Source organism: Schistosoma mansoni, chromosome 4 (genome assembly GCF_000237925.1).
Source record: "Schistosoma mansoni strain Puerto Rico chromosome 4, complete genome".
NCBI classification, from domain to species: Eukaryota; Metazoa; Platyhelminthes; class Trematoda; order Strigeidida; family Schistosomatidae; genus Schistosoma; species Schistosoma mansoni.
The window spans coordinates 16,110,962-16,131,382 of NC_031498.1; the positions used below are offsets into that span (position 1 = coordinate 16,110,962).

Genomic DNA, 20,421 nt, shown 5'->3' on the forward strand with positions numbered 1-20,421 from the left:
AACTTGTCACTCACTGCTTTCATGTAATTCTTTTTTTCTAACTATTCTCATAATAGAATGAAAAAATTGGTCAACGTTGGATAGATTTAGCGAATAGTTTTGAATTCGAAAAATTGCGTTTTGGTCATACAACACCAAAACATCATTTCATGTGTAGTGTTTGTGGTGAGTTCAATAATAACATCTCAGTAACAACAAACAACAGTCATTCAACAGTAAACACTATACAACCAATTCTATCTGATGTAGTACATACAACACTGTTAGATTCACAGAGAAATTGTAATCAAGTATCACAACAAAATCTTGGTAAATTAGATAATGTAATTATGCCATGTGCTGGTTGTTGTGGAAATTATTTACATTTAAATTGTGCACCATATATATTTTATAGAAGTATAAAACAGAAAATTCCCGATCATAATGGTACAGACGATAGTAATCATCAAGTAATAACAACAGTGAGTAATAATAATAATAATATAAAAGATATTAAATATTCAACGACAAAAGATCTAACAGTAGCATCTGTAACAAATAATGATTCACTACAACCTAATCCAGTGTGTAATCTCTGTTTAGCTGGATTAAGACAGTGTTTTATTTGTTATGTAAGTTCAATTCGATATTTGCTCGTTTGTTCTTTTTCTTCTCTAGGCCTTGTTATATTTATGTTATCTATTTATTAGTGGTACAACTGGTTTCCGCTAAATTAAAAGTTTTCTCCATTCATAATACATGTGTTAACGTCCCTAATGATGAACATAAATGACCTAATCTAGACGAAGAAGAAAAGTTTTGACTTCATAATTCATCTAACTTATCAAAGTCCAGCATCTATTACATATAAATATCTTTATTATGTCCGTGAAAGAAAAATGTCTTTAAGAAAGCTCAGTTTTCAACGATAGTTTTTATTTTGCATTTATATATGAAGTTCATACACTTGGGTAGACCCATGATTTCAACTACGAAAATACTTAACTTTTAGTCAGTCGGCTTTTGGACCACTTTTTTCCCATTGTTATCCAAACTGTTAAGTAATATCACTGGAACTCTTTTAATGAGCGTTACATGTAGCCAAGTATCCTAGTTTGTGTATAGATGACGGATTTGTACCATAATCAGTTATCCAACAAAAAAATCTATGTTAATTTAGTTTCCTGGTATAGTAATTAAAATATTGAAATTTCCGTATGTATAGATTATATCCACTTACTGTTTTCTTTTCAAGTTACTATTGTATTTTTGTTGACTTACATCATTAATCTAACTTATCCACCATGTTTATTTACTGAACATTGGGACATGCTTTTATTATGGAGGCCAGTGGTACTACGATGTCGTTCAATTCAAAGTAGATGCTGCGAGGTTTAAACATTCAGCTTAGTGGTTTAAATTATAGTGCTTTGATTAACTAACTACTGTCGCATACGTTATTACTTACATATTCATAATTGTTATCTTCCATGACATTTGTTAGACTAAGAGATTTCGATCTTACAACGCAATTAATGAATCATCTGTATAACCTGTTCACAAAAGAAAAATGCTTCAATAATCTGGTCATACTATCAATGAACAAACCTGTAACTGATGTTTTATGTTCTAAATATTATTATAACACTTGTTTATGCATCTTGCGTTTTAATTTTTCTCTATTGTACATAGTCTCAGTTAGAATACGTATTAATAACTATTTATTTGCTGTCTAATCTTGTTTATCACGATTTGCAATTAAAGCTATTTGTACAACAAATACGTGCATCTTATGAATACCAGGTGGAAGTAAATCTCCTTTTCATACTTCCTGCATGTTGTCTTTCCTATTCAGAGTTTAAGTGATTTCTGGCAATCAGGAAGCAGTTTGCAGTTCTGTGTCTAACTATTCAAGAACAGGGCTCAACAAATATATTAATTGCTTACTGTAGATTTGTTATCATAAAATATGAACAAAGCACTACTCTTAAGTTTGATATATATACATGGTTGTCCTATATCTCTCCTTTTTAAACTTGGATTTTTATTGGTCCTTATTTTAGCTTACCCATCCAGATCCTCATCTATTAACACTTCAAGGATCCAGTTGTTCAGAAACTCCTTCTGTGGATCATGCAACTTCAGATTCATCTGTCGTTGATAAAAATATCTCTGAAGTAAACATAAAAATTGAAGATGGTGTTACTGACAATAATTCACACCAAAAGGATATCCAATTAATATCTGAGCCAAGTAAATCTGAATTACCTCGAAGTGGTGATCAAATGATACGTTGTTCAGTACGAGCTTGTCGACGATGGTATCACCCTAGTTGTCTTCGTAAACCACCTTTTGCTGTTGTAGTCCGAGAAGGACGTTCCGGCTCATTTACTTGTCCTGCACATACTTGCTTAGCTTGTTCAGCTGAAACACCTGGTACTATGCCACGACCTTCTCCTCATTTCATTCGTTGTGTTATGTGTCCTGCTGCTTATCATCCAGGAGACTGGTGTTTACCAGCTGGGAGTAAAGAAGTTAGTATTTTTTTTATCGGTATAATTTGAGTGTATAGTGTATTCAAATAGTTTTTTGCTTTTTTTTAATATTTCACCGTTCATTTGTTTATTGAGTTGATAAATATCTTTAAAGAATTTAACTCTATTTGTTTACACTCCTAAAAGGAGGGATAACTTTTAGTATTTATGGTGTATGAGGCAAAAATCCGCTGTCATTTTACTCAATGCGATGTTTTATCTTTTCGAAATGATTATAGACAGACTGTCGTTTTATGTGATTTCCTATTTTCTTTTTAATTGTCAAGTTCATTCTGGTAGATAGCAAAGTAGGATTTCTGTAACCTTAACATTTATTTCGGCACATGATAGGAATCCATGACACTTAGTTCGAAATATTTGCAGCTAAGTCACAATATGGATTTATATACATCCTCATCAAATGTATCGTATACGAGAATTTCAAAAGTTTTGGATGGTAAGAAAGTCTAAGACTGAACTAGATTCAAACCGCTGGGTTTTAGATCACTAACTCAACAGTTCGTCGATTACGTTTCAAGAAGACACAAATGTTTATCAAGCCTTATTTTGACTTTATTCATGAAATAATATATACAGCTGTTGAATTACCAATCAGCAATATATATATATATATATATATATATATATATATATATTACATAATCCTGAGCAGCCAGATGACCCCCCTCCTCAGTTTGTCCAAATATGTCAGAACTGGATAAGTCGCGAACACTGTTAGTTCTAATAATCTCACTGTCTACAGTAACAATTGATAGGTGTCTTGTTAACTCTGACATTCTTGTTTAATAATGGTAATAGAAATAACACCATATTAAATGTTTCATTGAAACAAACTTCTCATTTATGCTGTACGTTATTTGAGTTATTTTAAAAAATCAAACCTAATTATTATTCATAATTGTCGAGTGTGTGCATCAGGAAGTAATACCTGGTTATCGAAGCTGGAAATGGTTGAAAAAGGCGTCGGAATTTTCTGAAGAAATTACACACTGAGTCATAAAACATTTAATTGCTCTAATCGTTGGGTTATTACAAACATGCTTTTTTATCAATAGCAATCTACCCAATACTCAATCTATTTGAAATAATCAAGTCGACCCTTGTTAATGACACCTACACACTATTCATAGTCTGTAGTCATTTAGTGACATAATAGACTTATGATGTAATAGTACTTTTTCTTAAGTGAGAGGTTCATATATTTTTAAGTAGTCAACTACATCACCAAATTATCTTACGTATTACAAAGAGGAAATACTTCTCTTAGTTTTGTTTGTTTTGTTATAACATTCGTGTGGGGATGCATATGTCCGAATGTATGAGAAAGCTGGAAGTTTGTTTAAGGATTGTTAAAGACAGACAAGTAACATGTTTTCCTGTGCTTTATTTCATCTAATCACTGGACTATGTTTTTTTCATTAATTGCTCCCGTTTGATAACTATAGAACCTATAAGTCACATACACATTTCTTTCCCAAACTATAAAAATGTTTTACAACCTTTCTCTTTCTTGGTATTGCAGTTAAAATATCTTCCTTTCTTTGACATAGATTGCTCCTAATTTAATAATCTGTCCACGACATGCATTACAAGATGAATGCAAATTGTATACTTCACCTCCAAATATCCAACTTAAATTACCATCATCAGGACTGTTGAATATGTTTCGACCAACTAATGTATCCTGGTGTTTTATCTGTTCGAAAGGTGGACGTATTATTTGTTGTGAAAGTTGTCCAGCTTCATTTCATGAAGAATGTCTTAAAATTGACGAGGTAGATATTTTGTAATTCATTTCGTCTTTATTGTCGTGTGTTTATTTCCTCTCATTGTAGTATTGTGGAGTCATTCCGTACAGTAATTGGTTGTTAAACTAAGCCGTTTAGTTAGATGCACAGTACGTGGCCGGTTTCAGGGCGATTATCGTAACTAGTGATTGGAGACGTTAGGTAACATGTATTAGAATGGGTTGCAATGGAGCAGATAAGTTCACTATACAACCACGTTCAGGCCAGAAACCAGCTTGGTTTTCTCTAGTCTGCTCTTCACAAGCTTTAGTTAGGCGTCGAAATATTATTAAATCTAATATTTTAGACACTATAATAGACAAACCGACTCCTCTGTGATTTTCACAAGAGAACTTTTGCCCTTTCTTATAAACTCTCACAATCAGTGATTGAGACCAGTCAGATGGAATTACGTCTAGTTCCCAGATCCTACCTAAGACCTCAGTCAATCTCGCTGCTAATACTGGACCTCCATCCTTAAAAATCTCAGGAGTAAACCTGTCAGCGCCTGCTGCTCTCCCTCGCTTCAGATTTCTTATAGCTTTTTCAACCTCGTAAAGAGTTGGAGGACTTACATTAACTTGCCATTCAGTCGACTGGGGATCGTGGGAAACCGAAGTATGACTGAAGGCCAGTTGAACTGATCCCTAAAGTGTTCTGCCCATCGATCCTATCTCCTGGATTAAGAATGAATGATATGTCCATCGTTATCTGAGATAGTTTCACTGATAGTTGGGTTCCTAATACCGGTTTCTTTAACAAGTCTGAATAGCTGTCTGCTGTTACCTATTGCCGCTGCCTTTTCCATCTCTCTTGCTCTCGCTACCCACCACTGTTCGTGATCATTGCGCAGGCTTCTTATTAGCCTGCGCTTAAGCTGACTCCGCTCTTCGTTATGTTCAGAGCCAGATGGGATGAGTTTACGAGCATCCATTAGTGCGGTAGACGCTGCCGAAATCCATTGTTTCTCCTTGACCTTATGGTTTACCTTACTAGCGGATATCACTGCTGTTTCTACAGCTTTTCGGATGTCATTCCACGCTGCCTCGTGGTGGGCACAACTTACATGGCCGCCTAACTGTTTTTCTAGTTGTTCCTGAAATATATTCTTAGCTTGTTTATCGTTAGGTAAAACCCTAAAAGGTTTCCTTGCAGCGTCTTTCCTACATCCAGTAAGACGCAGACAGATACGTGCTCGCACTAGAGCATGATCTGAATCTAAGTATGTGCTTCAGGACGAGCGGTAGTCTTCTATCGAGCCCCTCCATCGATGGCTGATAGCGATGTGATCTAGTCGGGTCCAACGTTGGGACGAATTCTAGGGTCGCCATGTCGAAAGATGCTTTTCCTTGTGCTTAAAGTTAGTATTTGCAAGAAACAGGCGGTTATCTGAACATAGCTGCAACAGACGGTCTCCATTTTCTGTTCTTTGAGCCACGACACCATAAGATCCACCCAGGTGTCTTTCCCTTTCGCCTAGTTTACCTACTTGAGCATTAAAGTCACCAGCCACTATTACTACATCAGAGCGCCTAGCTTTCCGGTGATGGTCGGAAAGCTTTCCGTAAAACTCATCTTTTTCATCATCTGAGCTACAGTCAGTGGGAGAGTAGGCAGAGACGACGAAGAGGCAACGACAAGTGTCCTTATCTTTCCGAGTCCTTATTGTTCCGTCTAGTCGGACAGCACACAAGCGACTGTCTATCGGGATCCAGTCTAAAAGAGCTAGTTCTGCCCTAGGACTCTATGCTATAACCACACCAGCGAGGCCACGGGAAGCAGCATCAGGGCTTCCAGATACACGAAGTGTGAATCGAGTTGGTTCTTTATTTTGATGTGGTGAGGTCAAATGAATGACGCTACTCGGATCTTGTATGCGCGTTTCGGAGACGCAGCACACATCGATGATGCGAGATTCTAAAGTCCTAACTAATGAGGCCTGTTGTCCTATTCGGCAAAATGTTCGGGCGTTAAAAGCTCCTACATATAGTTTAGAACGTGGTTTCAGGAGAACAGGATTAACGTTCCGTGTACTCGAATCGTTTGCATTAGCGGTGCGGGGTGATAAAGGGACGTAAGGAGGGTTAGTCGTGGAGATAAGAAAGTTATTAGGCGGTGTAGGAAGGATTTGATTGTGACGAACTTGGCCTCGTGTGTGTTATAGGTATGAGGGCTGATATCACTTCCCGGTCGCCCACACCGTGGAAGGGTAGTTCTTGAGGAACCTGAAAAGAAAGTTGTATTAGTGTTGGTCTTAACGACCTGGGAGCGTGACCGCCCAAGGGACAACTACTTGAGACTGGTCATGTACAGCACTTCTGTGGGAAATTTTTAACGTGTTAGCTCCATTCTTCAGAAAGCCTTACCGCCGGAGACGGAAATCCGTGGGATAAGGCGAGGTGTGCATTTTTAGGGTTGACCTTTTCTAACCCCTTCCTTCCTTGTGAGGAGGCAGCATCGCTGCAGATGCTGGTTGTCCAAGGGAAACACCTTACTGCTGTCATACCCCTCTACAGTCGGCAGTACAACTTCGCGCTCAGACCTTGAGTTGCTGCTTTTAGTCTCACCGTTCTCCAATCGACCTTCTAGCATGGTGGAACCTACAGGAACATATGTTTCAGCCAATATGGCTTGGTTGGGTCATAACGACAGGAAACCCCGACCACCACGTCAAGGTAGCAGCTACGGTCGAGTGATGACCGAGAAAATAATTGATGTTAATCATAACAATTTGGGTATATTGACATAGTGTCGTTTAAATTTGCATCCTATGATGCCCATATTTTTTCGTTTATCTTACGGTTATTCCAGTGATTTGCTTACTTAGGTTATAATTAATTTTCTGAACACAATGATGGAAGCAACTGTTCTCTGTAGATAAATTTATAGCTTTGTTAAATAGAACTCTCTAAAAGCACGTTGGTTAACCTGTAAGTTCATTGTTTATTTAAACTGAGTAGTTTTAAGATGGTTTTAGTTACAAAATAAGATTATCTGACAAATAATTGGAAAAAAAACTAGTGCATGGCTATTTCGACCTTATTTTGAACTACTCAACAGTACATATCCAAGACCCCACAGCATTTTGTAGCCTCAAATCTGGCTCCATTTAGATCGCGTTAATGATTGCTGTTCAAATATATGTATCGCCAATCCTCGTATATAATTATCGATTTAATCCGCGTTAGTGAATAAAGGAATTAAATAAGCCAAATACGGGAATGGATTTTCGAATGCGTATATGTTGTACACTCATTGATCTGGACAAACAATCAGAGGAACAAAGTGAAGAGAAAAGACTCGCAGTAGGGAAGACGTGTGATCCAACTCGATTTAATCAAGCGTTAATCAATATTCATAGTTACACAAAAATAAGTTACAGACATTTGGTGTATAGGATAAGAAGTGCACACACATACGCTCACATAAAAACAGTCAAGGTTGATTAGCGAATAATTAATAAGGTCAAAATGTGACTCAGGAAGAATGAATAAATTGTCTTGTGTGGAAGCTAGAATAAGCTGTATGGGCTGACATAGCAACCGACACTACAAGCATAAGATTAAGCCTACAACCAGGTCTTATATTGCACATTGTGCTTTTAGATACCTGAATCAGTGGTATACATTTTCTGTCCAGATTAATATGTTATGTGGCGTATTTTTCAACCAGTTTTATCCATAGACTACAGTCTTCGACTGTCTACTTGGCTGAAGAAATAGGTACCACCACATTCCACTAGAACTTCGAGAAATCCCGAATGGAATACACAATTGTAAATTTCCCATGCTTCATAAAGAGGTTTGAATATTTTTTTAGGATTATCTTCACTACACAGCTGGAAAACTATCGGAAACCAGGCCGGGTTAGACCGTTGGTTTATCGTCAGCAGATAAATTCTCTGTCGTCCTGACTGCATTCTGAGCTTGCTTCTATTCATGATTTCGTTAGTCATTTTTGTAAGTAATAGTTTAAAAATTTTGCAAGATCATAAGCCAATCAACTTTAAACCACCATTAGAAACCTGAATGCACTGGATGGTTGTTTCGTCTTAGTATGGTACTCCTTGACAATGAGCATCCCGATCCCTCACATGGTAATTGAATTACTTTGTCCCTATCCTATCGAGATTTGATCAGTGAAGTAGATACATTTTATATGAGATTCAACGTTCTGTGTTTTGGTTAGACATGCATTTTGAAACACGTTTAACTTGGTTTCAGAGCAAAGATAAATAATGGTATATATGTGGTTTTGTCCATCCTGCCTGTTCCCAAATCATTGAAGCACAGTTAAGATTCATTCGAACCATTCAGTCAATCAGTCGCAACGTAGGACCAGGCACATACATGCATCGGTCCACGTTCCCACACCTCATCAGCACAACAAGTTGAACACCGAATTCATTGAAGTAGTTACTTCAATAATAGTAATATATAAAAGAAAGATTGTATATAAGGATATAATACAGGAAGAAAGAATTAGTTCATAGAAATAAAGGTATAAAGTAATTTTAATCTCACGGTTTGAGAGAAGACAAAGAGTGTATACACCTACGCCATGGTAATTGATTCTGAGTTATGTCACTCAGTCTCCAACCATTGATTATGATAGTCGCACGAGCCCCAACCAAGTAGTCAGCATCTACCAACATGACTCAGACTAGAAGTTAGTGACTTTGTGGACTGATGCCACGTTTCGGTTTAGCTGCCCCTCACTTTCTTTCAACCATCCTCAACGCTAGTCAGAATTGCGCGTCGTGAACCAGGATTTAGACTCTAAACTAATACATTATCAACATATTGTTTAACCTAATACTGTATCTATTTATGCAAACTAGATTAGGCGTTTGTCAATACTTGAGCAATCCTAATAATCACATAAATGTTGTGTTTCATCTGTTGTACATTTTATCAAAATTGAATGAGTTTAAACCCTGTTCTAATGGTTGTTAACTGTATAACCAAATGAGGCTACGTAGTTCTTATCAGCTTATTCTATTCAGTGACTCCTTTAACAGAATATAACTGAAAGATAAGATCTTTTTCAATATGTTTAGGTCCCTGATAAATTTATCTGTGAAGACTGTACAAACGGACGCATGTTACGTTACGGCGAGATTGTATGGGCTCGTCTACCACCAAGTTTGCAGCTCTACCATCAGCGTTCTTTAAAATTGTCTGGTGTATATAATTCACATCGTCTATCTCCGTTTAATTTATCAGGAACAGTCCGTTCGAATGATTATGCGTCACTTACTGCTGGTATGTATTGGTGGCCAGGAGAATTAGTACATCCAAGACATTTACAAACAAGTCAGTGTCATGTGCAATCTGAAAATCAAGCTGTTACAATTAATTTTCAACCAACAACTAGTCCAACATCACATTCATTTAACCATATACTTGGTTCAGTGCTTGTTCGATTATTTGGTTTAACTGGCCGCCTGTCTCATCGACATTCACGTCCTGTTTATTTATGGACTACACGTGCTAGATTATTTCCATATGAAGAAGGTGATGATAAACGTGGATCTCACAGTTCTAGGTAAGTTGATTAGTAATTTTACACTTCTGAAACTTTATGCGAATTATTCAGATAATAATGGAATGATTCTCTAGATATAATTTTAAAATTTTTTTCTGGATATTTAATCAGTTCAGAAATAATTTTTATTTATGATAACATATTCACACAAAAGATAGTCGCCATACAGCTAACACTTGTGGATTCATCTCAACATCCTAAATGTGACATTTATGTTGTAGTTTTCTTCTTTTTTTTCAATATTCACTGAAAATGGAAAGTAGTGTCTAGGTTTGAAGTATACGCTATATACCAATTACCTTTCGGATCATTCATTCTTTTTTCGCTTTTTATGTATACATCTGATATGGTTGTTGTTTTATTTCCTTAAGCAGTTCATCTCTTGATATCAATAGTGCACCAAATCTGTGTTCCAAATAATAATGGTAATAATAAATTATCATTGTTTGAGTTAATAGCTGAAATTCAAGAAGTGATAAGTAAAGAAGGGTCTTATCAAGGTTTCATTTTCACTACTTTCGAAAATCAAGTTCAAAACATAGGTTTACTGAGCAGGTGGTTATACAATCAGCTAGTATTTTGATCTCCTTTTTCATCGACTATTTGTGTTTAATTGCTCTACGAGTTGTTAATCTATGCTGTGAAGATTGTTGGATTTGAAGTTTCATATTACAGACTAACTTTGTTAGACAGTCATTGAAAGCCAGGAAGCACTAGAGAGCTGTTTCGTCCTAGTATGTGACTCCTCAGCAGCGCACATCCACAACGTGGCGAGGAATCTGTTATGTCCTATAGCCCATCAAATATCACGTGACAAGATTGCCACTCAGAATACTAACCTCCATGACCTCGTCCCCGTGATAAACCAATTACACGTCAACCAGTACCAGCAGCCTTGAGTCAACTCGCTTACCCCTCCCCGTTGAGTCCAGAACACAATATCCACCTCCACTGTATGAATCGTATATTTTAGACACACGTGGTTTATATACAAATAGACTAGACTGCATCATACCATGAAATGAAAAATATTAATTATACAAGATCAGGCCAAAAGTGACTGTGTGAGAGACTGTAACTAGTAGATTGGGAATAACTTAAGAGTGGTAGATCATAAAACAGTTAATAGGTCAAATGAAGGCTTATGATAAAGGAAATAAGAATGTATGTAATAATGGTACATAAATAACTCATAACAGTTACCATTAATTCATTCTTCGTTCGAATATGACAAGATCGATGAGCATTTAACCTGTGTATCATTGAAGTGACGTCCACTAACGTGCGTTGCTTACCTCAGTCAATCGCGCTATCATCATCCAATGTTATAAGCAGATAAATACCTCATTCCAGAGATAGTCGAATTTCAATGGTTACGACATCTCACTGGAACCTCGGGGATTATCGCTCGAAGTTATGTGCTAGTACACTTACTGGTAATTTAATTACTATAAGGTAAACAGTTATACCGGAAAAGCGTTGAAATTGCATATTGATCAAGAGTTTTAGTGATGTGGCTTTGATGATATGAAATGAAATTCTCATCTTATTATGAAAACTTTATTCATAGTTTCTTTTTAGTCTCGATACTTATGATTTACTGTTTAATATATTCATAATAGTATCTTGTAAATTGTTAATGACTAGTGTCTTATCAGATACACAGATATTTTTCAAAGTTCTCAGAATTTCTAACTACCTTTCCTGTGAGACCATAATTTATAGGTGACCTTTAAGTGGCCCTGAAATCTCCAACCACTTAATAGTGTCAAAATAAGGTTATGAGATTAGAGTACGAGTTTTTGTCACGAAGTTACATCGGCTTTAATGTAAAAGTGCTATTCAACTATTTATGTAAACGAATTTCATGCAAACATCCAAAAGTCTTTACGCTAAATCGAATTGGTTCGTTCAACATTCTTTCTAGTGTTCTTGTTTTTTTTCTCAATTTGAAGCTCCGATGATGATGACTCTACGGAACCAGAAAGAGAAGGGGATGTTACTCTCAAAAAATACCACACAAAACAGCGTACCAATCGTAGTCGTCGTCATAATGACGGTGACGATGATGATGGAGAAGATGAAGATCCATTGTTGGAATTAAATTCAAGCAATTTACTTATTGAGGAAAACAATAATAATAGTGGTAAAAGTAATAATACAAGTTGTAATGAAAACAGTAATCCAATGGAATCTCCCACTGGATCAACTTGCAAGTCATCTAGTCGTTTATCGCGTAATTTATGCTTAAGACCACGTGCGAATAACTGTTTAAATGATGAAAATTCTATCAATTCAACACCAAATCCACGTACACCACCGTCTGTAGTTAGACGAAAAAAATTTATATACAATGCTGCATTAAAACAAGCTGCTCGTGGTTATCTTAAAAGGCATGAAAAATTTTCCGAACTTCTGGGTAGAACACGACGTCCAGATTATTATAAACCAATAAAGGTATGTATTATAACAACACTATTATTATAATCAAATCGTAGAATATATTCAGTGTTATCTTGACCAATTAAAGTGACGCACAAAAACGTCAGGACTGAAATCCCATAAAATGTTATTCTTTCCGATTAGAAGTTGGTGTATCGGTTATCAAAACCAATTAACTAATTAATAGATTGACATCCTTCCAAAATGACAGCTCCTATTGTAAAATCGACTGAAAAATAATAAATCCCAAGATATTTCAAAGGAAACAAACATTAGATAATTAGTATGAAAACAAGAAAACTAACACGAAATATATCAATAACTTATAAGTTGGAATACAACATAGAATAATAAGAATCTTGCTGATTCTCATAAACTTCCTAGGTTATTTTTAATCACTTATAACGTACCTCTAATACAATGAAACATTTCTCTATGTAGTATCAATATTTCATGAAGAGATAGTTGTTAATGAACAGTGGCATAACAATGAAACAAAATATGACACCCATATAATCAAACCAAAACATTCGGCAATCAGTACATATTCAACGTTAATTTTGATATCAAGATAATTATTTTATATGCTTACTTGACTTTTCATGTTATTTTCTAATGCTTTAATTTCCAATCCATATTATTCATACTACTTTAATAAGTCAACATTAAGTCTCTAGTTAACTGTGTTATTATTGTGTCCATGTTTTGTACATTTATTCAAAGCAATTTGTTATGTTTAATCAAATGAAATGAATTATTCGTATTTATGTGTTTTTCTGTAAAAAAAAAATGACTGACAATTTGTTTCCATCATGTGAATAGCTCTAATTCACTTTTCATTAAGAGAATGTTCGGGCACATGTGTATGAGACTTGTAATAAGAAATCTGTGTTTTATTGTGAATAGTTAGTTTTATGTGTTGTGTTAATTGTCATATGAATTCAATATGAATTGTTATTTCTAAATGGCATATAATTATATGTATATTTGACTGTTACTCTTCGTTTTATGATTACTTCTCATGTAGGTAAACTGGCCACTTGGCTCTGTTCGAATTTATCGTCTTACAGATCCAAGTGAAGCTCCTCGTTGTGAATGTAAACCAAATTCAGAAGACCCTTGTGGACCATCTAGTAACTGTATTAATCGTGAATTGCACTATGAATGTTTACCCAGTATATGCCCAAATGGTGATGCTTGCCGTAATCAACGTTTTACAAAACGTCTTTATCCTCCTCAACGACCTTTCTGGACTGGTGATCAGCGAGGTTGGGGATTAAAGACTATGATTGCTATTCGTGCCGTATGTATTATGTTCTATTTTTTCAGTCTAGGCTTATCATTTTTAAACTTTTAGTTTTCATTACGTTTATAGCCTAAATGTTCTATTACGTAACTTGTGAAGTGGTGGCCTAGTGATTAAGGCGTTCGACTTCCAGCCAGTAAGTCATAGGTTTAAAATTCACTATATCTACTTCTGTTTGAGGCACCAGATATGACTATACCAAGTCAGTTGGCCTGCTTGAATATCTGGGCTACCTGGTTCTGCCATCTAAATATTTCAACAACTTGTCTGCTTTTTTATTTTGTTTTAACACCTCATTATGTCTATTAATCGCATAGCCTATACAGGCGCGTTTATGAAAAGCTTACGTCCTTTCGCTGCAAAAATTACAAAAAAGAACAATAAGAGACATCGTGGTGGTTAGCAATATGCATTAAAGAGAATGAACATTAATCAAATGTCGATTTTCGAGCTGCTAAATCCTAACGGCCGATCACTAATTAACAGGGTGGACTATCTCCAATTCCTACTATGTCAAAACATGTATCATAATTGCAACGTCATCACAATTCAAGAATCTTGGTTAACTGATTTACAGGACGATTGCTTAGTATCACTACGTGATTTCAATATCTATCGTCAGGATCGATCAAGCAATAAAAAGAGGTGTGTGGCGGCGGTGTAGCTACGTTTGTAAACGTTAACTGGTGTCGATCTATTTTTGCTTGCTTTAAGTTTTCAAATGACTTTATGGACTGTCTAAGTTTGAGATGCCGTCCAAAACACCTGAATGAATACAAACATTTTTATGTTACCAACATCTACATGACTCCAGATTGCATATCCTGTGCGCTATCTGTTTTCGCTAATGGATTCACTGAATTCGTTGTTACTGCCTTCAGTGGTTCACTTTTGATTGTATGTGGTGATTTCAATTCGTGTGACTGTAGCTTTCTTACATCACTAGGTCACCTAAATGTAGTAGATTTTCCTACTCCTTTGGATGCTCATTTAAACGTCGTTTTTCATTATTAATGTGGGTACATATGTAACTCGTAAACGTGCTCTATTGTCTAGTTCGAATCACTGTATAATTCGTGTTCTACCTAAATTATATGGAAAACATAGAAAAAGTACACCCTTACACCAGACCAAAAAGTCACATATAGGAATTACTCAGAAGAAAGTATACAAAATCTGAAAAACATGTTTCGTACGGCTAACGGGGAATTATCTGCAGATGACTCACTGAAAAACACCACTGATGTTATCACCTGTTATCTTAAGTTCTGTTTTGATATTTGTCGTCCTACTGAAACGATTTTTGTAAGTTTTGATCGACTTATCAATGGAAGCTCCGCCATTAAATCTTATTAGCTCAGACAATTCAACAACACTAAAGTATCTACTTCAGTTGCAAATCTTCTCCATCAAATCAAATTTCTTTGCTTTTCGGCTAAAATACTTTAATTTTATTCTAGGGTGAATTTGTCAATGAATATATTGGTGATTTAATTGATGAAGATGAAGCTAATCGACGTCTAAGATTTGCTCATGAAAATAATATTACTAATTATTATATGATGAAATTAGATAGTCAACGTATTATTGATGCTGGACCGAAAGGTAATTTAAGCCGTTTTATGAATCATTCATGTGATCCAAATCTGAATACACAAAAATGGACTGTTAATGGAGATAATAGAATTGGTTTATTTGCTGTCAGGTGAGTTGTTTCTTCTTTTATTATTCACCAGTTTCTCTTCTGTTGTTCGTAATATTTTCATTCGCTTATTTTATTTCCATGTCTCTGTATTTATGTGTCAGCTGAGTCAACTATACTGAGCTGTACACAGTTATCATTCTGTTTAATATAAACAAGTACAGTTTAGCATATTTCCACACTTCATCTTTTGACAACAAGGAATCTTCGTTCTTACTAGCTAATTTTGAAATCGTAAAAGGGTAATGTTGTGCAATTTCGTCAAAAGAATCGATTAATTTCCTCATTAATATTATTATGATTTTTACTGTTACTATTATTGATAGTTGAGGTTGTAGTAATCTACAAAATTATCATTTCTCACAAAAATCATGATTGAAGCTCCGAAAAAATACTTGATTTTTCATTACATTTGAACCAATCCCTATATTTTATAATGAAATTTATGTACATATATATACTCCAAAATTGAATGTCAGTAACGAAATTCTTCGGAACTTGAAAAATGCACAACTCTTAAAGATTCTTAGACATATATAATGTAATTGAATAAACGATAAGATTTCACCATGTTTTCGATTACGTCATCAGTAGTATTATTTAGCGAAATCTAGAATAGAAAATCATTAGAAGGAAAAATAGCATACTAATACCTGTGTTGTTTTGTTTCGTCTATTTCATACGATTCATTTTAGAGATATATCTGTTGGTGAAGAGTTAACATTCAACTATAATTTTGTTGCATTGGGTCAAGAACGTTTGAATTGTCGATGTGGTGCGTCAAATTGTGTTGGTTTTCTTGGTGCACGTTCAGAATCATCAAATAATAATAATGGTAATGGACAAGCTGGTGGCAACTCATCTCATTATGGTGAATCAAATAATTCATCAAATGCCCTAATTAACACAGATATTAGTCGTGGATCATCTAAACGTCATACCGCTCAAACAAATCCACGCTCCAACGATATTGATAAGAGTTATGTGAAAGATGGACGTGATATATGTCCTAGTAAAGTTTCTAATCATAATCTATCTACTACTTCATTGGTGAACAATAACAAAAACGGTTCGATCAATGTGAATAGTCCCTTGAATATGAATAGACGTCACGAAACTAAATGTTTCCGGTCGGTAGTATATATGGGGATATTTTTCTCATTTTAAGTGATAATACTTCATATTCGATTTGTTTCAAACTTTTTTCCTGTCTGTGAAATTGTAGTTTGGATTCTTAAGATGATTGATTCTCTTTAAAGGAATCCGAAACCACCCTACTTATTGTCATAATAATATTACCACTGAACTCTACAGGTCTCAACCGATCTCTTGTATAAATCATTGCCAAGTAGTAACTGCTGTCATATTATCTAGTGTTCCTTGATTCCTTCCGAACACCAAACACACACAAACTTAATTATTTAGTTTAGTGGCCACATTTCGGCCTTATCAATAGAATTTAATCAGCTCTAGGGACTAGACAGCATGATTACACTTAATTCTCGATGATTGGTTACTGCGATTCATCGAATACATAATGTAACCATTAAAGCGAAAACATAAGGATTTTACCTTGAAAGTTGCTGCGTTTTTCTTTGCTTACAACTAATACACTGATCACTGTGATCCACTCATCTTGGCGCAGATGAAAACCATACGTGTTCCAAAACAGCTGTAATAACAATTTACGAAAATAAAAATAAACTTGGAACTGACTCAAGAAATTCCTATTATCTTCTTCACCCATCCACCAGCGCTGATTAATTAAAATCGATCTATCAGTATTTTTGGTGTTACAGTGAGCATGCAGTCGTTTGTAGTAATTTGGGAATAATTTAGTCTCTAGAAATATCTAGACTAAATATCAATTTTCTAACAATTACAATAATGTTAGAAACTATTAGTTGAGTGAAACTCTACTTCCCACTTACTCTTATGGTAGTAATGATTTCTCATTTCATAGAAATTATGTTTTAGTGAATGGTTCCTGTTTTTGCGTAGATCATGAACAGCCCAGTTTCACAATCATTCAGTGTTTGATATACAACTTGAATGCTTATTACCTTTAATCAAAACATTCATTCATAATTTTCTGTTTCATATTTTGTTCAAAGTCAAAATCCTTAACTTTGCACAGCTCACTGGTAAACTTTCATGAAGTATTATCGATATGTATGGATATTATTTTATAATTAAAAGTAATAATTATTTCCAGGAATACTTTACTTAATATTAAGATATTTGCTATTCATCTACCTATTTGTCTAGTCGTTGATTAAAAGTTGTTTCCAATGCTATTTTACAGGTGTGGTGAAAAATACGCTCCTGTTGGAAAGCGATCACTATCATTATTCAGTGAGACATTGAATCTAACGAATTCTTCACATACTAATACTACTGTTGTACCATCATCTTCATTGTCATCGAGTAAATCTCTAAGTAAACGTGGACTAAAGCGTGAACTAGAAGATTTAGTTGCATCAGTTGTGAATCATTCACCAAGCAAAAGTCAACATGGACTCAGTTCGCCTACATTGACCAATCGAAACGAGACACAGTCATTGACTTTTATTAGTACTACTAATTCTACGACCACTGAAGATCAAACATCGTACAAGTCATCTGATCTAATTTTATGCAGTAAACACGATTGTTCTAAAGCTTATCATTTATTCTGTCTTGATTTAGATACACCACCTCAAGGTAGGATTAATGTGATTCCCACTTTTTTTACAACAAATATTGTATTGAATCTCTTATTTGCTCTCATCAACTATCCATATTTATTCTTATTATAGGTCAGTGGTTTTGTCCCTGGCACCATTGTGACGCATGCGGTCGTCCTTCTCATATTTTCTGTTCCATATGTCCATCTTCATTTTGTCTGGCTCATGTTGAAGGTAGTATTGTTGTTCTGCCTCCAGTTCTACCAAAACGCAATCGTAAACTATCTAACAATCGATCTGAAAATAATGTTGACCCTATAGAAAATGGAAAATTCTACGCTCTCCTTGCTCGAGTAAGTTTATTTCTTAACATGAATTATGTTTTCTTAACCTTAAATTTGAATTTAATTGAGACTCAAAATGCTGATTGTCTGCATCAACATTATTATTATTATATTCCCGTCTTCTTCATATCTGCTAATCACAAAAAACAAGTACTATCTTTTGAAATCAATAAAATAATAGAGTTCCACTTAGACGTAGTGTGGTGCATGCTACTTATGCTGACAGATATAAGTAGTATATAGCAGCAATCGGAAGTGGAATGCATACCAGCAGAAGATCGAGTTAAAGAGAACAGAGAGTGATTGTAATAACAACAGAATTGAAAGAATCATGTAAAGGATAACTGAAGGAAGATGTGCAAATAATGTATTTCATGTATGGTTTTCATATTTTACGAACGCACTCTGTAATTTTGCATAAAACGTTAAATTGGTTTTCTCCACCTGAGTTCTCGTTTACTACAGTAGCATTTCGTATGTTCCATCTCTCAATATGAATAACTGATACCTTGTAAATGGAGACATATGTTTTCTGAACCTTCATCGTACGAAGTGAAAGAATCTCTACCACCCATATTTAGGGTAAAGTCAAGGGGTAAATTATTTTTGAAAGAAATTCTTCCCCATCAGAATAAACTAGTTTCATGAGGTCAATAAAGTTAGATGCCTCGTTTTGTTAGACTCCTTTCTGAAGAAATTGTTTTCATGACAACGGCCAGGTTTACACATATTTTTAATGTGATCTTTTTTTAATCATGACAAGTGGTGTAGTGAAAAGGGCAATTATTGGACAAATATAACTCAACACTGAGTCAGCGGTAGTTCGTTTGTTTATTTCATCATTTTTACAAAAGGAACTATGCGTATGATATTTCATCATTATGAAAGAAACTTACCCAAGAATTAAAATTACTGACCGCAGCAAAAACTAATGAATACTATTTGTAGAAAGTTAAATTGTATCAACAAATAGTCCGGGGTATAAATTGTTCACCATCGGGTAGAAATGTTTTCACGTGAAATTTTTCTAGAACAGTGATGAGAAATCTGCTAAATATGACCAAGATAAACTTGTAATCCCCATAAATGGTACACAACAATGACTAAGACGTCGTAAGAAACATGAAACACGATATGTCTAATCACTTATCAATCTTTTTCACTACTGTGTTTATCTGTAATTCTTTGAAAATTAGTAAAGTTCTCACTCTTCGTTAAATGTATGATATTATATATATAGCACTTGAGAAATTAAAACGTTTTAGCGATTTTCTTTTCGACTATATCATGCACTAGAACTGTATATGATAATAACGTGGTTGCATCTTTTTTTTCCATTACTCCAGATCGTTTGTATGTTTCACCATGACTTGATAAATAATGTTCACGACCGACCTGTATTAAAGAAAAAGAAGCCTAATCTACTAATGTCATCAACGTCGGATAAATCTGGTAAGTGTGAGAAAAATGTTTGTTCTGAAATGCCACAAGATCATTTGGATGGTAATAATGGTAGTCACTCCTCAGGATTGATGGTGACAAGACGTCAAAGCCTTTTGCGTCAGTCAGCAATATCCCAAGCTAAACATTGCAATGATATTAGTACGCCCAATAACAATGATAGTAATAATTCGACTAGTTCGTGTGGTTTAGAAACGAAGCAAAATGACTGTCTTTCAAATTGTGTAAACACAACACCAAATCGAACTATTGAGACCAACTAGAGATTGGTAGACTAATTTCAATGTCTGTTTATATGTGTATAATTGTATTACTTATTTTTTTTATACAAATAATAAAACTTGCTTGTTTATAATTTTCTGCTTTGCAAAGCATATTGTGACAGCAGAAATTACAATCAGACTCAATATAATTCCGTGATGGCAACTTCTTTGTTGTATTCTAGGATGGTTTGTTCATTGTTGATTGTATTTTCAACTATCCACAAGCTTATCAACTTCACATAACTATTGAATTTATCAACAAGTTTCGATTAACGGATGCACATATTGTCTAATTAACAGATAATAATTTGAAGGGGGTTTTTGTGGAAATTTAGTATTTGCATAGTTGAAAGCATGAGTCAATTGAAG

At 34.9% G+C, this 20,421-nt stretch overlaps 1 protein-coding gene across 1 annotated transcript in view; it reads left to right on the forward strand.

Moving 5' to 3' along the window:
* The window catches only part of Smp_160700 (putative set domain protein), a gene marked incomplete at both ends in the record, with an annotated part of 34,176 nt that overhangs the window by 12,167 nt on the left and 1,588 nt on the right, over window positions 1–20,421 (forward strand). Inside the window, 11 exons of the mRNA XM_018796981.1 lie at window positions 57–323; window positions 2,043–2,513; window positions 4,085–4,309; window positions 9,381–9,453; window positions 9,604–9,868; window positions 12,202–12,325; window positions 13,338–13,613; window positions 15,077–15,321; window positions 16,014–16,448; window positions 17,624–18,021; window positions 18,117–18,337. Coding sequence (XP_018652068.1) covers window positions 57–323; window positions 2,043–2,513; window positions 4,085–4,309; window positions 9,381–9,453; window positions 9,604–9,868; window positions 12,202–12,325; window positions 13,338–13,613; window positions 15,077–15,321; window positions 16,014–16,448; window positions 17,624–18,021; window positions 18,117–18,337 — 3,000 coding nt within the window. The remainder of the gene's footprint in view (window positions 1–56; window positions 324–2,042; window positions 2,514–4,084; window positions 4,310–9,380; window positions 9,454–9,603; window positions 9,869–12,201; window positions 12,326–13,337; window positions 13,614–15,076; window positions 15,322–16,013; window positions 16,449–17,623; window positions 18,022–18,116; window positions 18,338–20,421) is intronic.